Source organism: Scophthalmus maximus, chromosome 12, assembly GCF_022379125.1.
Source record: "Scophthalmus maximus strain ysfricsl-2021 chromosome 12, ASM2237912v1, whole genome shotgun sequence".
In the NCBI taxonomy this organism is placed as follows: Eukaryota; Metazoa; Chordata; class Actinopteri; order Pleuronectiformes; family Scophthalmidae; genus Scophthalmus; species Scophthalmus maximus.
In genome coordinates this window covers 5,937,703-5,953,873 of record NC_061526.1, presented here as the reverse complement: position 1 = coordinate 5,953,873, position 16,171 = coordinate 5,937,703, and the positions used below count along the sequence as shown (strand labels likewise).

Here is a 16,171-nt window from a genome sequence, read left to right as displayed (position 1 = left end):
GCAAGCAATCTAAGAAACGACGAACGCTGATTGCAGAGATTTACAGAAGTCCGAAGAAGGGAAGAAAACTTTATCAGACGTGGACAGAACTGACGACACCGTCTATTGCTCCAGACCTGCTGAATGCGCCTGACTGGGCTGTGGCTCGACTTGTGGTTGACATAACAACTGGGTGGCGGACACCGCCGAGTTATCAGTGACGTCAGTCTGGGTCAAGAGTTTGTGAGTTGGTCACCACCGACAGCGTGACTGTCGAGACGTGTGGCCGTTGGTGTGTCGCAAATAAACGCTTTTGTGCGAGCGGCGGGTCGGCTTTAAGGCGTATAATGTCATCGTCTTTCTCTGAGTCATTATGTCCAGCTCTGTCCGCATTGGTGTTACAGCTCATACCGACTCGAGTGACACATTTCTTTTTATTAATTCAGCCTCCTTCGGTGGCCCGATTCCCTTCTACCTCCACTCCATGGAGTCCACTTTATGTCAGCCCTGAAAAGAGGCGATACTTCTAAAGAGTGGCTTCCCAACAGGGACTCGATGAATCTACCAGGTTGATTTTTGTTCCTCTCCTCTGTTTTTTAGGGACCACTTTCCCTTTCTTCGCAGTCTCCCTCCGAGCTTGTGTGCGCGCTTGCGTCAGAGCTCCTCCACCTCCCCATTAAATAGCACTTACTCTGCCCCTCCGGATTCTTTCAGAGTGGATACGATTTGCATGAGAAGCAGCTGGGAACGGGCCCCCTTCCCGTTTTTCCTCCCTTTGTCCCAGTGTTCTTTTATTCCAAACTCTTCTCACATATGCCCCTTTCCTCGCTTTGTGCTGGGCATTATATAAGCTGCGGGCCATATCATTATTATTATCATTATTATTATTGTCCGCCCTGCCCTGGAAGTATGTGAACAGAAGAACAGCCTGAAATCATTTTCGCTTTTTGCGACAGATTGAATTATTTCCAAGCCAAAGACCACATTCTGGCAGGGGGATGTTAATGAGGCAATAAGGCCACTGAAGCAGGCCTAAGTGTATTTATGTGTCCTGCCAGGGAGCCTTTGCTTTAGCGTTGAACCATAGAGGGTTTGGTCTCTTTCGGTCTCTCCCAAGACGCCGTCTATATTTACCTGGGCGCAGCCCTGCAACCGGCTTTTAACTTGAAAGTTAGGTAACACTTTCCACGAAGTCCCTCCGCGGCAACAAAAGATTAAGGGCTTAACCGCATGCTACCGGGCACTTGTACAGATTGTGTACTGTTTGTGCACCTGCAGCGTGCGCGGCGTCCACGCGGGGCGTTCTGACCTCTGACACTAGTCTTTTACACGCGACAAATCCAGTCAGATTGGACCGTCTGGCTGCGTGGGCGCAGCGTGAGGCGAAGAATCTGCAGAGGTTCTTCGGCTGGATGATTAGCAGCTGGTCAGTGAAACAGTTAGAGCAAAAGTTTCCATAAAGAAATTGGAAAGAGAGAAAGAAAAATAGCAGTGAAATTTACGATTCATGAACAGATATAGACTATCTCTCTCTAAAAATGTAAATAATGCTAAGTATAATTTTGCTAATTCATCATTTCTTATTGTATCATCACATTCACCTGATATATGTCTCAAGCCACTAACTAGGCATGTGTAATGTAAATGTGTAACGTCAGATACAACAGAGTGATCTTCACTTTCACAACAGGAGACAGCAGTCACATGTTTATTTCACGTTTCGGACAGGAAGCGAGCGCTCAGATGACTGACGGAGAGTCTGTAAATAAATGTGAGCGTCGTGTTAATGTGTAGACATTTGTCGATGAGTCTGCATTTCCTGAGAAATGTTACCGGTGAATCATGTTTTCGGAAACACTGTCATGTTTGCCAATCCTTCACGGGTAATGCAATGTCTTTCGATTCGACTTCAACTTCATTACTTCGGCCCCTACTGTTACCTTACCAGCGCATGAATATATGATGTGTCTACAAATCTGCAACACTGGCAAAAAAACTTTTTATGTGCACTCATCACCGTACGTTCAACCGTGTGCTAAATCTGAGCTTAATCTTCAATTTATGCAAATATTTCTGTTCCAAAGGTCATGTTTTTGTGAAAAGCCATCCACAGATCCAATATGATGACTTTACACATGAGAAGGAACCAGAGCTTTTAAAAAATATTTTATATATATATATATATATATATATATATATATATATATATATATATATATATATATATATATATATATATAAAGAGTTGCATCTTTTGTTTTTCATATTCAAAGTAATGCCATGTGTGCTATTCTGTCTTGCACAGTTGAATTAGATGAGATGCTTAATTTTTTATCTACACTGGAATTTGATTTAACCCATTCAAATTTGATGAAAAATTACACAATGTGGTTTTGAGTGCATTTCCCATAGTGTTTAAAGGAGCGCGCTTCCTCTCTCCTCTGTTGTAGCTTAGCACACACTACAATCCCATAAACTGCCCACTTCCCGAGCGCACACGTTATCAACGCCGGATCAAAACTTTGCCCTTTCCTGTTTTTCTCGTCAGTGGCAGAATTGATGGAAATACAGAATGGCAATCAAAACAGAAACACAGTGTGAAGCTGCTACGAGTCGAAGTCATAGCTGGCTCACTCCCAGGAAGTAAACCAGTCAGTACAGAACAGGTTGGCTCACACGCGTGTTCCAGTTTGATAAAACTGTTTTAAATGTCATTGCTTCCTTAACCTCCCTGGAATCTTTTATTTCTTTCTTTCTTTTTTTGTAGATTTCATGACCTATGGGGCTCAGAAATGCAAAGAATTGCATGGACCCTCTCCTTTTTCTTCTATCCCAGTTTACTAAAGGATTTCAGGATATTCCATCCCAAGCAGCCGTTGACACCATGATGCCGCAGAGGACCATCTGTAGCACGCAGCCCGAGGACAAGACGACCAAGAAGTAGAGTGATTCCTCCAGTCTGAATTCCCAGGGGTTAATTTTCCAACTATATTGTGCAAGTGATACAAACAAACAGAATGGGCTGCTTTAGTCTGCCACCTACTGGACTCCAAGTATATTACACAGTAACTAACTGATTAAATGTGGAGGTTAAGTGTGTGTGTGTGTGTGTGTGTGTGTGTGTGTGTGTGTGTGTGTGTGTGTGTGTGTGTGTGTGTGTGTGTGTGTCTGCCCGTGTGTTGTCATCGTATCACAGCAATGACGACGTGTCCGTCCACACGACCCAAAGGTCTCTGAGGTCCATTCATGAGATTAACAATTTAGATAATGTATTGTCTTTGTCATACCGTAGTAGTAGCAGTGTCCATATAGTGTGAGGGGAAACGTAGTGATCAGATCTTAGTGTGTCTTTCTTCTGTGATGAATAAGAGATGAGACCACGTGTATTCATAATAGTTCCTTATATCTGAGAAATGTCTAGGAGCCTTTTTTTTCCCCTTGTGTCGTTGTGTGGGCTTCCCGCCACTAGGGGGAAGTGTTGCCCCAGTGAATTGTCAGGCGTTGCTGGAGGCAGGTGAGGCTGAGGTGATGATTTGAGGAATGTTTTTTCGAAAATTGTTTCTTTGAAACAATGGACTATTTCGTTTAGTTTGAAGTTTACTGGACTAGTAAGTAACCCCCCCCCCCCCCCTTATTGGAAACTGTTCAGTTTAAAGCAATCAGACACAGTTGAGGCCTTTCGTGGCAAATTGTTCCCCACAGAAATCAACCCATTGCCGATCACTGGCAGATTTAAGAAGTGCCTTACACCATCAAAAAAATTAAAAATATATATGTATATATACAAATTGTATTATTGTGATATCCAGGCTTGTCCACAATTTTTTATTTCTTACAGATCACCCGAAACGCCTGAACATGCGTTAACTAGATACAAGTTGAATCAGAGTTCTCTCTCATTTAGTCAAACAGAAATACCCAAGTTCATTATTCGACTATTTTACTGACTTTAACCACGGTATTTCTACATTTCGTTTTAAAGTTCCCCTGCCCTTTAAACGAAGCAACCATCGACCCTTGTCGTGGCCTATTCTCGTTGCAAATTAAGGGATCACTATACAAAAAGGCAATCCATCGCTGATCACTGGCAGATTTCATTTTCTTACACCATGAACAAAATATATATATATATATATTGTGTTATTCTGAAATCAAGGATTTAAACGGTCATGGACACTCAGGGCTTGCAGACAATTTTACAGATATTTTAACATCCGCACACACAGGGAGGGGAAAACATTTAATTGAAGTTTGTGCATCCACACATGTCGTATATTCGATGTACGTTGTCGTTGTGGAAAACCGTGCAGACATTTTACGCGGACGATCAGTGAACTATAAAATTTCTATTTTGAAGAAATGATCGGGATTTGCCCGTTGCAGTCCATAATATGACATTTATACATTTCGTTTTATTGGCATAGACAAAAAAACAGAGGTGGCAACTGTGATCTTCTGCTTAAACAATGTGGAGCCTAGCCAGAAAGTCTTGTGCCCTAAGGGCCTTACAGATGAACTATCACTTAATGTGGTGCTGTAAAGTAAACATCTTTTCGTTTTCTCTTGACTTACAGACACAAACTCCTCGCTCCTGACCGAATGACAGACGGATCTTTATCTTTTTGTGACTTCGATGTAATGCCGGTAAGGATTATTTCATCTAAATTCCTTATTTCAAAAATATTCCTCCGATATCATTTCAGTCGTTCCATGGTATTTAGGATGATGTTATGAAGTCTAATCTATTTTAATAGAGTTTAAAAATGTCCCCCTTTTTTCTGTATTTTATCACATGTATGTCCTCGGATCTCTATTGAGTTAATAAATAGGATTATATCGCATTTTATATCGACATAAATTGTAATGATGCAGCTGGACAAATTAAAAAAACATAAATGTAAATGTTAACTTCACGTGAAAGCATAAACCTGAAGGTATTTGACAGAAACGTCATATTATTCCGCAATGGATTTTGAATGCAGGACTTTTCTAGTATCTAAAAAAAGTGTTATTATTATTATTATTATTTCTGTATTCAACCGTGTCTGTTTGTTTGTTTTTGTGTTTGCAAAATTAGGCAAAATGTAAAGAGAGACAGTTACATTTCGATACTATTAAGCCCTGCATGGCGGAGTTTAGGCCTCGTGCTGATGCTGAATTTCAGTCTGGTATATTCAATTTATGTTTCCTTTTTTTTTGTACATGGTTAAAAGATAACGAAGGAAAGAAAGCTTTTTCAGGAGCGCCATGTTGAACAAATATTAAATGTGTATCATAAAATGGCGGACATATATTGCCATACATGGTCACGTCAGGTCAGGCCACTGTTGCCCCTGGATACCGCGTTCGATGCAGTTTAATTATAAAGCGAGGTCCTCGGTCACTTTCCTCTCATTCCGCCAGCGAGAGGAGCTCGGAAGATGGAATCCCTCGAAGAAGAGTTCGAGCGCTTGCTGGCCCGGATGACGTGGGGCGAGGTGGTGGAGACGGCCACGGCCTCTGTGGAGGAACTTCTGGGGACCCCGCAGCGGCCCCCGACTCCGACTCCGACTCCGCCTTCGCCCTCGCCCCCGCATTCGCCTTCTCCATCCCCTTCCCCTCCTCCCGCCGAGGACGGAGCCGAACCCGAACCATTTTGGCTACAGGTAAAAAAAATATATTTTAAATTTCAAAAAACGCGCCTATATATGATCAACAATTATTGACACGTGTTGTGTCGATGTAAACTCTCGCGTGGGAATAATGCAGCAGTAACTTTGTGGCTCTAAAACATTCACTCGAAGCAATGGAGGGGAGGCAGTTATGATTTTTTCATGTAGTTGTAATCACATGATTATTAATATTTTGATTTATAGAGGTGATATTTAGTTTAATCCATGTTGTGAGTCATTAGATGTTGATGCTTTTTCTCAGGTGGTCTGGATCTTCACACTTGACCTCTGTGACCCCCCCCCCCCCCCCCCCCCCACACACACACACACACACGCACACACACACACACACACGCTGCAGGGTGTTCGGGGGGCGGGGGAGGGGGAGGGGGGCCTGGACCTGTACTGATTTGCGGTTACCGGTGTCACTTCGGCTCCACGTCCCGCACGTAGCCGGTTCCTCGTCTGACCGTTATAAAATCAACCCTGGTAATTTATGCAGAACGTCAGAGTGCGATCACAGAGATCAAAGCCAGTCGACGTGCACAACTACGGACCAATCAGATCACTGTACAAAAAACACACGGCGTCATCGCTCTACAGGGTTACGGACCTGGACAAAAAGGGTTGACAGTAACGTGACACAAGTAATAAAGAAAGCGCAGCAGATATTTATTGGAGCCCGAGCGATGTATCGATATTAGCCTCTCACAGACGTCTCGATATCAGGCCCAAAGTTTAAGAGCCCCGCCGATATTGTCTGCCAACTGATTTGAGCTTTTAAATGTGCATTTATGTTTACATTTTGATGTAAAATAAACGTTTGTTATAAGTGTCATGTATTTGGTTATTTATGATAAAGCTCATGGTTAAACAAAAATATCAAGCCTTAAATTACATGTCTATGTCATAAAGGTTTGATAACGACATCTTCGGAATCATTGACAGATTTGGAAAATATAAATAAGTTATATTTATATATGTTATATATACATATATATATCGGCCAATGTATCGTATTGGAAATCTTGTAATCCCAAATATCGAAACCGGCATCGGCCCCCAAAAATCCATATTGGTTTGGTTCTGATATTGATAGTTGAGTGGAATCCGGTTTTTAAAAGAGTTTCTAATAAACGGAGGGAGAGTTTATCACACTTAATAAACACATGTACATACATTTGACATTCTTATTATATCACTGCAGCTCGGAACAACACGAGGAGATTGTAAATAGTTCTAAAAACGCAAAACTATCTCTTTCATTAAAAAAATGATCCACACACTGATCAATATTTCTCGTGAACAGTTCAGCGTGACCGTTGACGTCACACATTCACGCCTTCTCGCCTCTGCTTCGGCAGCAGAAACCGTCTGACGTCACACTTCAGCTTCTCCTTCGCCATCGTGGTTTGATCATCGTCAGACAAAACGTCCAAAAGAGTATTCACACAGTAGTTAACTTGATAAACTCCTGTGCTTATTAACGTGATATTTTTGTTGTTGTTGTTTGAGCGTATTATTTTCATTTCACTTCGTAGAGTGTCACTCATACGTGTCGCTGAAACCAAACAGACCCAATCGCATCAGCGTTTATTTCCGTGTCACATTATTCACGGCCCTGACAGTGTCGCTTGTGAATGAACGATACCGCCTCTTCCACGTGAGTGCGCTTGACACACTTCTCCTTCTTTTTTCTACTTTGGATTGAATCGTTTATGTCCATGCAAGGCGCGTCACGTTAAATAAATATCGACCTTTTCTGCTCCCCTTTCGCTTAGGAAAGTCCAGTGTACCCTTTGCTAAAGGAGATGGGAAAGGACGCATTGAAGCTCCTTTCCTTAGCATTTTAGAGAATCCCAACAGCTCTCATCGTGGCAGCCGGTGAAATACTTCCTGTTCACGTCGTTCATGTTCGTAGCACGGCCAGGTCGCCCAGGGTGGTCAAACCAGATGTAAAGGAAAAACACACAACCCCGGATGCGTTGAACTCGCCCGACGACGCAGACGATGCAGCTTTGTCTAAATCTCCTGTCTTTTCATGTTTGTGTCCCCAGTGTTACCTTGCCCCGATACAAGGCCACGAACGGATCGCTCCTGTTGGAGTAACGTGAGTCAAAAACGCACGGGAAATGCAAATAAATACACCACTGTGAGCGCGTGTCGGTATCTTCTGATGTCATCTAATGTGTCTGTGATTGCATTTATGTATAGGAACGGAGGAGTGTACGGCCTTCGCTCCACCTACTGGGCTCCAGTGGCCGCGCCTCAACCACAGTAAGGTCACAAGAGACCATCACAAAGCCAGGCTCATAATCAAACCGTGGTAATTCACGCTTTTATTCAGTTGTTTTTCTTCTCCTGTCTGTTTTTCCCATAGAAAGAGAAGGGTCGAAGAGGAGCCCCACATTAAGAAGCCTCCGAACGCCTTCATGGTCTTCAGGGCCGAGCAGAGGCCCCACATTGTGGCCGAGCTGGGGACAGGAGACAGCTCGGCCGTGAACAGAGTCCTGGGACAGAGGGTGAGTGGCCTGGACACGCTCGGTGTCGCGCAAACTTCCTCACAGCTTTTTTCGTAAAAAAGACTGACAAGATATTTTCTGCCGTCATGCATTGAGCACTGTCTCGACACAAAGCACCATTCATGATATCTTCACAATACGTTCTGTTCTTCTGAGGAGGGATTTCCAGGATCTTATGTCACAAATACACTGTGGGAGGTGAATACACCGTGTTGTTTGCTGTGTCGCGCTGACGGTGTGTCGTTGTGCGTCCACAGTGGAAGTCGCTGTCCAAGGAAGAGCAGGCCCAGTATTACGTAGTGGCGGACAGGGAGAAGGTGATCCACAACCTGATGTTCCCGGACTGGTCGGCCCGGGACAACTATGTACGTACACCATGCTCACGCACAGTGCAGCTCATGTACGATGTTCACAGCGCTACACTGCACGATCCAACACACAGTCACTGCAAAGAGGTTTCTTTTATTTTTATCCGCGGACACCAGACGGAAAGTCTGATGTTGTTTTTTGTGTATAGGGCAAAAAGAGAAAGAGGACCCGGACGGCTCCCACCAGGTGCTGAAGGTGAGTCAATATTTCTGTGCATTTTCATGGGAAATAACTATATGACACATTCAATATGACACGCAAACCAGACCAACGATGAGGCGCTCAACCGCCTTTTTATCCTTTATCCGCTGAAGTTTTCGCTTGTTTGTGTTGCAGCATCAGCGTCCCCCCCCCGCCTCCCCTCCCTCAACCTCCCTCCTGTCTCCTCCTGTCTCCTCCTGTCTCCTCCCTCCCCCCGGCCTCACCAACCTTCTTGGACTCCCAGGCCCTCCCAGTGGGACACCATGCCAGGCCTCCCTCCCGGGTCTCCCCATACCTTCCCTGGACTATGCCTTCCCGCAATGTGCACGTGAACAAAACATGTCACCAAGTGCAAGGACGTGGCTCACTGGCGGTCTTTTTCTTAGCAGTGACTGCCTATGGAGGATGACAGAAAGAAGACAATTTGCATCCTGAGGCTCCCTAGTCAGTTATTTTATTGGTTTATTCTTTTTCAAAAGATTCATGGACAATTATGAAATTTGAATCTTTTGATCGCTTTAATTCATGTTGTGCATATCTGTGAGAGTTCAGCTGCAGGACATGTGCCATCTGTGTTTTTGCTCTGTTATTTATCAATGGTGTACGATATTTGACCGAAAACCTCCTTATATTTTTTTACACAATGATGAGGGTCTAGGCTTAGTCTGCAAATAAAAAAATGAATATGGTTTAAGTTATTATCCAAGCTTGCAGTCCTGACTGATGAGGTGACTCTGTGTCGTTTTTTTTCTCAAGAGAAAATCCTATTCAAAAAATAAATAAATCTATATATACACTTGTGGACAGAAGCCTCCATCCCAAACCCTGACCACTAAGCACGTGGCACTGTTTCTTTTAAAAACGAAAAGAAAAGTAAAAAGGGAACTAAATCCATGCTCTCCAAACTGGTCCATGACGCGCGCAGCGTCCATCCAGGCTCCAGCCAATGACGTGAGGGGGAACGATGCGCCTGCAGCTGTGCCACCGACCGTCCCCCGCTGGGGTCGCTCTGTTTTTGGCAGCTGGTGTCCGGAGGACTCTTCTTGTTTTTACAGTGAAAACATTAACAGGACCGTGGCTGTCGTGCATTTGTCCGTCGCGTGTGGGGGGAGTGAAGCTGCAGAAGGTGACAAAGTCACGAACAGACTGATGTCTGTCTTCATCTGCAATGACAGGTTAGTGCACCTCGTACTAAGTGTGTGAACGCGTCCTTAATGCAGGATGGCTGTTTTATGACATGTGCGTTCGGCTCATCGTTGATTTGTTTCTGTGTGATGTGCGCAGATAAAGTTGCAGAGCTCGTTTCAAAGTGCCTGCAGGCCCGGGACATGGCGTACTGTCCTTACAGCCGGTTCCCTGTCGGTGCTGCCATTTTGACAGCAGATGGCGCTATAATCACAGGTAAGGCCCAAAAGAGGTGACGTCTCTCTCTTCCTTCAAGTACAGTACACGTGCAGTGGTCCTAGACTCAAGCACAATCTTTTTCATGGCAACTTTCATTTTGCCTATTTAAATTTCAACTTAATAATCATACTTTTTTACTTTTTACCTATAAGATGTGGAATGAATGACTTCGACAAGTAGTGGAGTTGTTTTTGTTTACTAGTAATCAGCACTACGATGATTATGATAATATCAATAACAACAGCAACTAACAGTAACTGCAGACACAAGATACTTTGTGTGCAATATTTGTATTTTATGTTTGCAAATGCAGCTTCCTCCTGATCATTTTGGTCAAAACATATATTTTGTAGTTGCTTATGTTGGTGTGTACAGTAGCTGCCCCTAAAGTATGTAGTCTATCAATATATTTAGAGCCATATCTTGTCCAATCTTATCTAATCTGACGATCAAGTATGATGCATCGTCATGAGGTAAACTAAATAACCCTGAAGGTACATAAATAGTTAAGATTTCATCCTTGACCGAGAACAGTATCAAAATGCTGCTTACACAAAAGATATGGTGTAATAATATACAGTATATATATACATTCTACTGCCTATTGAGTACAGTATTTTTACTTGATGTTTTTGCTGTGTTATAAAAAAAACCAATCTTTTACACATTCAAAGCAGAAGTTATAAAAAACAGTTTGGAAATGAATCTCAGGATTGAGAATGAGAGGGAATAGTAATATGTAGATACAATATACAAAACAAGGACATTTATAAGTGTACAAACGACACAACGATGGTTTTAAAATCGAGAAAAAAAATCAGTTTTGAAAGGGTGTGAATACTTCTCCCTTCTTCCATGGCGGCTCAGGCTGTAACGTGGAGAACGCCTCCTACGGTCTGACGGTGTGTGCTGAGCGGACGGCCATCCAGAGAGCCGTGGTGGAAGGCCACCGCCGGTTCACGGCCATCGCTGTGACATGGTGAGACTCGGTGCAATGGCGGCACGCGACACGCTTCATATGACACACATGCTCATGCGTTCCTCCTCTCTCCTGTGCAGCGACATCAAAGACCGTTTCGTTGGGCCGTGCGGCGCCTGCCGACAGGTTCTCATGGAGGTAAGACAACTCTTTTTATTGCCAGCGGACAGACAATCATTACCCTGATCGGTGATCAGCACAGGATGCGGTGCAAAAACTTTACAGTCCATGCGCTGTGAGGAAGTTATTTCTGTCCATAATCTGCACACAAACTTTAAATGAGGATGCATATCCATGTTTGCTGTGTATATTAAACAGTAACACTGATTCTTCCCTTGCCTAACATGTCTTTAGATATTGTAACACGCGCTGGTTGTGTACAAATCACGAAGCCATTGATATTATTTTTCTTACAGACATCAAACACTGACACTAAAACATTATAACTTCCTTATAGAGAGGGGCAAGGCCTTGGGTCAATAAATTAAATTGCCTCTTGGAGACAAAGTCAAATCATTATAAAATAGTAAGTGGTTCAGAAGGTCTGGAATCTTTAAAGTTTAGGGGAAATCCGTAGAATCTCTGTCTTCCCGTCATGCATGGCATTCTTTCCTCCTTCACCACTGTGCATTTCTGATCCTCTCTCACCAGTTTGGACCCAACTGGACCGTGTACTTGACCAAGCCGGACGGATCTTACAAAGAGACCAGCCTCAGTGAATTGTTGCCTCTGGCCTTTTCCCCAGCACACCTCGCAAAGAAGAACTGAATAAAAGGGCCTCAGCTGCATCCTCAGACAACAGTAGTTACATTGATTTTACTGTAAGGAGGGTAGTCTTTTTACTATTGTTTTAGAAAAAATAATGTTGTCAAACATCACATGAACAGACAATAAAATGTCATTTTACCTTTAGAATGTGTGTTGTTGTTTATGATGATGATGAAGTACCTCACCTATAATACATTCACATCATTACCACTGTCTACACTGTACATATCTGTCCATATATATGACTGTACACACCTCACCTATAATATATTCTATAATGACCACTGTCTATACTGTACATATCTGTCCATATATATTACTGTACACACCTCCCCTTTAATATAATCACATCATGACCACTGTCTATACTGTACATATCTGTCCATATATATAACTGTACACACCTCCCCTTTAATATAATCACATCATGACCACTGTCTATACTGTACATATCTGTCCATAGCGTATTTACTATACTCTTTATACCATGTACTTAATTTAACTTCTTTAGTGTGTTCATTCTGTCAACACCTGTTAATACTTTTTACACTGCACATTCCCTATTTATATTTTATTTTACAATACATTTCACTGCTCTTTAATGCTTTTTAAAATAATTTTTTGCACTCCTGTGCAATGTCAATAAAGTTGAATTTGCCGTTGAAGACGCCTATGTCACGTGATTAAAAGTGGGCGGGGCCTATCTGAATCTGTTTCCGGAAACATGGAGGCTGTGGTGAGCGATGTCGTAGCTCCCGAAGACCTTTTAGTAAGTTTTCCACGTCGTTAAGCCTCTTTCTCTCACAAAACACAAACACGAACACACGACAGACTCGCGGCGAGGTCTTTATAACATCTGTGTAGTTGGTAAATACTAAAAAAACTTACGGAAATACGTCGTATCGAGGCGTACTTTGTTGCGTCACCTAGCTAGCTTAATGCTAATGGTCGTGTTGACAGGTTTGCATGTTCGCTAGTAGCGTAGTACCTGATTCATTAAAAACAAATCGGGAGTGGAAAACGCACATTAATTAAACTGCCGTGTGTGTGTGTTGTTCCTGTTTCGCTGGCTTCCTGTAAGCACGTGATTCCAGTCGAGTCTTCACTGCGGTGGATCAGCGTCAGTGTCACGGTGACATGTTGCCACCTTTGTCTTTTTTTGTTGCGGCAGAAATTCGAGAAGAAGTACAACAGCGAGCTGGTGAAGGGAGCTGTCTCCAAAGAGACCAAGTTCGAGTACGCCTGGTGTCTGATCAGGAGCAAATACTCTGAGGACATCAAGAAGGGGATCGTGCTCCTGGAGGGTGAGTTTAGTATCATTTAAGTTTTCAAAGCCAGGGTGACACTGATGGACTTTGAAAAACGAAAAAAATCAAACAGATGTAATATATATACTTGTAATGTGATGGAATACAAACAGACAAAGGTTTAATGTCACTCGTGTTTATAAATGACAGCATATTTTTGTTATTCCTCATATTGTAGTTTCTTGTAACATATTTTCTTAATATATATATTATATTTATTATATATATCTATGATGAGCTAAACTCATCATCATCATCGTGCTCTGTTAACTTTATTATTACTACTATTACCAGACAAATATTGAATTTCAGACGAGGTGTTTTTATAAGAAATATACAGACGAGATGTTGCATCTTGTTGTCAGATATTAGCTTCCGCATTTTCATTTATTGTGGTTCGAATAATTATGCATTTATTCTAATTTTTTTATTTGTAGAGCTTGTTCAAAAGTCATCAAAGGACGACTCCCGGGACTTCTTGTTCTACCTTGCAGTGGCCAACTACAGACTCAAAGTTAGTGCTGTTCCCTCAAGCGATGACTATTGTAACATTATTTTATCATTATAACACAATTTTTTGCTTCCCTCCGCTGTTCGCCTTCCAGGAGTATGAAAAAGCCCTGAAGTTCATCCGCACTCTCCTCAAGAACGAGCCGGGGAACAAGCAGGCTCAGGAGCTGGAGAAACTCATCGTCAAGGCTTTGAAAAAAGGTAAACGCGAATAAAACACACCGGAATCTGCAATTTTGTTTGTAAGACAATTAGTTCCTACATCCCTGACCCCTCACCTTATCGTCACCTACAGACGGCTTGGTCGGCATGGCGATCGTCGGGGGGATCAGCATCGGCTTGGCCGGATTGGCGGGATTAATCGGCTTGGCCGTGTCAAAGGGAGCTTCCAAATCCTAACCGGACATGAGGTGACGTGTCTTCACTGTGCCGGACTGATACACTGACCCTTACCCTTCATTAAAAAAATAATTCATAAATCAAAGTTGAGTGGAGACAGCTTGAAGGATGTAACTTTTTGGTTTAAAGTTGAACATGCCAGTCGTTAACATGTTTTCATATTTTAACAGGGTTGAATTTCCCCGTACATATGACATTACTTCGCTCCTCTGCTCACACGCTATAGCATGGCACTTTCATATTACATGTGTTAATAAGTTACAATAGACAGGGTGCAGCTCTGATTTATTGGGTTTTTTTTGTTTGCATGCACCTTAGCCTAAAAGTCCCTTAGTTGACATTTACATTTTGTAAAAAAACTAAAATTCAGTTGTGGTTCTGTAAGTCTCTTTTTTAAATTTTTTTGACATGAAGGATTGTTTTTTGAAAGTGTCACGAGTGCAGTAGGAAGTGTAGCCTGTCATGGTAATGGTATGTTCAAAAACATAAAAGTCTAGCCGCTGCTGATGAGGGGCCAAGAGGTTTATTTTCAATTGTTCAGAATACAACTTAAAGTAAAGGGAGTTCAAAATCACTTCTTGGAAATTCATACATTTTGCCATGTAATGCGCACTTCAAACCTTTATCTGTGCTACATTAATCGAACTTGTGTTTTGCATCTTGTTCAATAAAATACAGTGGTTTTGACCTGAGAGAAGGTTTTGATTAAATCCTGAGGAAGTTTATGTGAAGATGTTCAATGACCGAGCCACACGCAAACACAAACACGCACACAAAGATTTCAATCTATAAAGTTTCAATCTTTAAATCTGAGATTTTAAGGTTTTATTTCCCAACCCTATTCTATAACGGGTTATAACAGTTTGTTGCAGGTCATTTTTAATGCATTCAAGTGACTTTCGCCCGTTGGTCCTGATTAACAACTAAAGATTTCGTTTTTTGATGTATATAGTAATTATGAGATAAATAAGTCATCACGGACGAAGGCTTTGTGAAATCGAATTGGGCTTTGGAAGGACATTTTAAAATAAATGTTTGGATCAAATAACATTAAATGTTATTAAACCCAGTTAAAAAAGCAAGCATTTCTTGTGATAATTTATCATATAATGTCTCCGTATTCTGATACCAAAAATTTAACATTTCTGTTGCAGCACATAAGGTTTAAAAATAAGACAATCTAAACAAAATACTTGGTATTTATAAGATTCAAGATCTTTGATTATAAATTTCTGAATTCCATGAGTGTCATGGAATAAAATACATTTTGTCTCATCGACATTTGGTTTAAGTATGGCACCTGTAACCTAGAGGTCGCTTGCTTGAAAAACCTCCAAAACTATCATCTGCATGAAATGGTTCATCGGGAGTGTGTCTAAAGTTTTTAAAACTGTATTGAAAGAGCAGCAGTGTAATTTTCCATTTCTGGACGCCAGCAGCTGATCCATTTATCAAAGTTATTTCTCATAAGATTCTTTTATCGATGGAGCATAGTCCAGCATATGATCCCAGTCTTATCACTGTCATTTATTGACCCCATGAAATTTACAGTGAAGCTCAGTGGAGGAGGAGGAGGGATTAGGGAACCTTATCTAAGCGTTTGAGTGTCTTGGAGAGAGACAAACAAAAAACGTGCCTGGCCTAGATCGCCCGCTGCCGATCATCTTCACATCTTGACCCACACAATTTTTTTACAACAGGTGGTGGAGACTATCAGTTATGCGTGGCGTTATCAGCCTTGTGGGGTGTTACTCATTAACCCACCTGACGGGACCGAAACTCCCCCAGGGACATATCAGTGAAAACAGGTATCCTCTTTGGTGTGGAAGAGGTGATCGAGTGGGCAAATGCAAACATGAGGGTGGCTATATAATAAAAAAACAAACACATTTTTTTTTTATCCAATATACAAACAGAGGAGGTACTAACAAAATGTCCAAACCAATGCAGGGATTGTCTCCAGACTCTTCTCATGCACATGTTTAGACACTTAAACATCAATGATTCATCGAAGCCAGTGTAATTCCGATCAGCTTCGGCGAGTTTCCGTCACAAGGGCCAATGTTCAGTGACTCCCCTCTT

At 42.1% G+C, this 16,171-nt stretch overlaps 3 protein-coding genes across 5 annotated transcripts; all 3 read left to right on the top strand.

Annotated features, from left to right (window-relative positions):
* Window positions 1-2,394: 2,394 nt before the first annotated feature.
* On the top strand, window positions 2,395-9,428 carry LOC118291392 (transcription factor 7-like 1-D). 3 transcript variants are annotated; one of them, XM_035619644.2, is made up of 9 exons: window positions 2,395-2,919; window positions 4,554-4,623; window positions 5,383-5,624; window positions 7,688-7,740; window positions 7,845-7,907; window positions 8,011-8,152; window positions 8,410-8,517; window positions 8,670-8,716; window positions 8,858-9,428. In XM_035619644.2, exons 3-8 carry the CDS (start codon window positions 5,400-5,402, stop codon window positions 8,712-8,714), a joined length of 636 nt encoding a protein of 211 aa, XP_035475537.1. In that variant the 5' UTR covers window positions 2,395-2,919; window positions 4,554-4,623; window positions 5,383-5,399; the 3' UTR covers window positions 8,715-8,716; window positions 8,858-9,428. The 3 variants fall into 3 exon arrangements, with proteins under 3 accessions (XP_035475537.1, XP_035475546.1, XP_035475533.1); XM_035619653.2 differs by having other exon boundaries at window positions 2,631-2,919; window positions 8,836-9,428; XM_035619640.2 differs by lacking the exon at window positions 2,395-2,919 and having other exon boundaries at window positions 4,218-4,623.
* A 138-nt stretch (window positions 9,429-9,566) lies between these two features.
* On the top strand, window positions 9,567-12,374 carry zgc:103586. The gene is made up of 5 exons (XM_035619693.2): window positions 9,567-9,897; window positions 10,007-10,123; window positions 10,994-11,105; window positions 11,186-11,243; window positions 11,757-12,374. Exons 1-5 carry the CDS (start codon window positions 9,891-9,893, stop codon window positions 11,871-11,873), a joined length of 411 nt encoding a protein of 136 aa, XP_035475586.1. The 5' UTR covers window positions 9,567-9,890; the 3' UTR covers window positions 11,874-12,374.
* A 127-nt stretch (window positions 12,375-12,501) lies between these two features.
* On the top strand, window positions 12,502-14,781 carry fis1 (fission, mitochondrial 1). The gene is made up of 5 exons (XM_035619678.2): window positions 12,502-12,642; window positions 13,045-13,177; window positions 13,618-13,694; window positions 13,786-13,891; window positions 13,986-14,781. Exons 1-5 carry the CDS (start codon window positions 12,598-12,600, stop codon window positions 14,087-14,089), a joined length of 465 nt encoding a protein of 154 aa, XP_035475571.1. The 5' UTR covers window positions 12,502-12,597; the 3' UTR covers window positions 14,090-14,781.
* The last annotated feature ends 1,390 nt before the right edge of the window (window positions 14,782-16,171 follow it).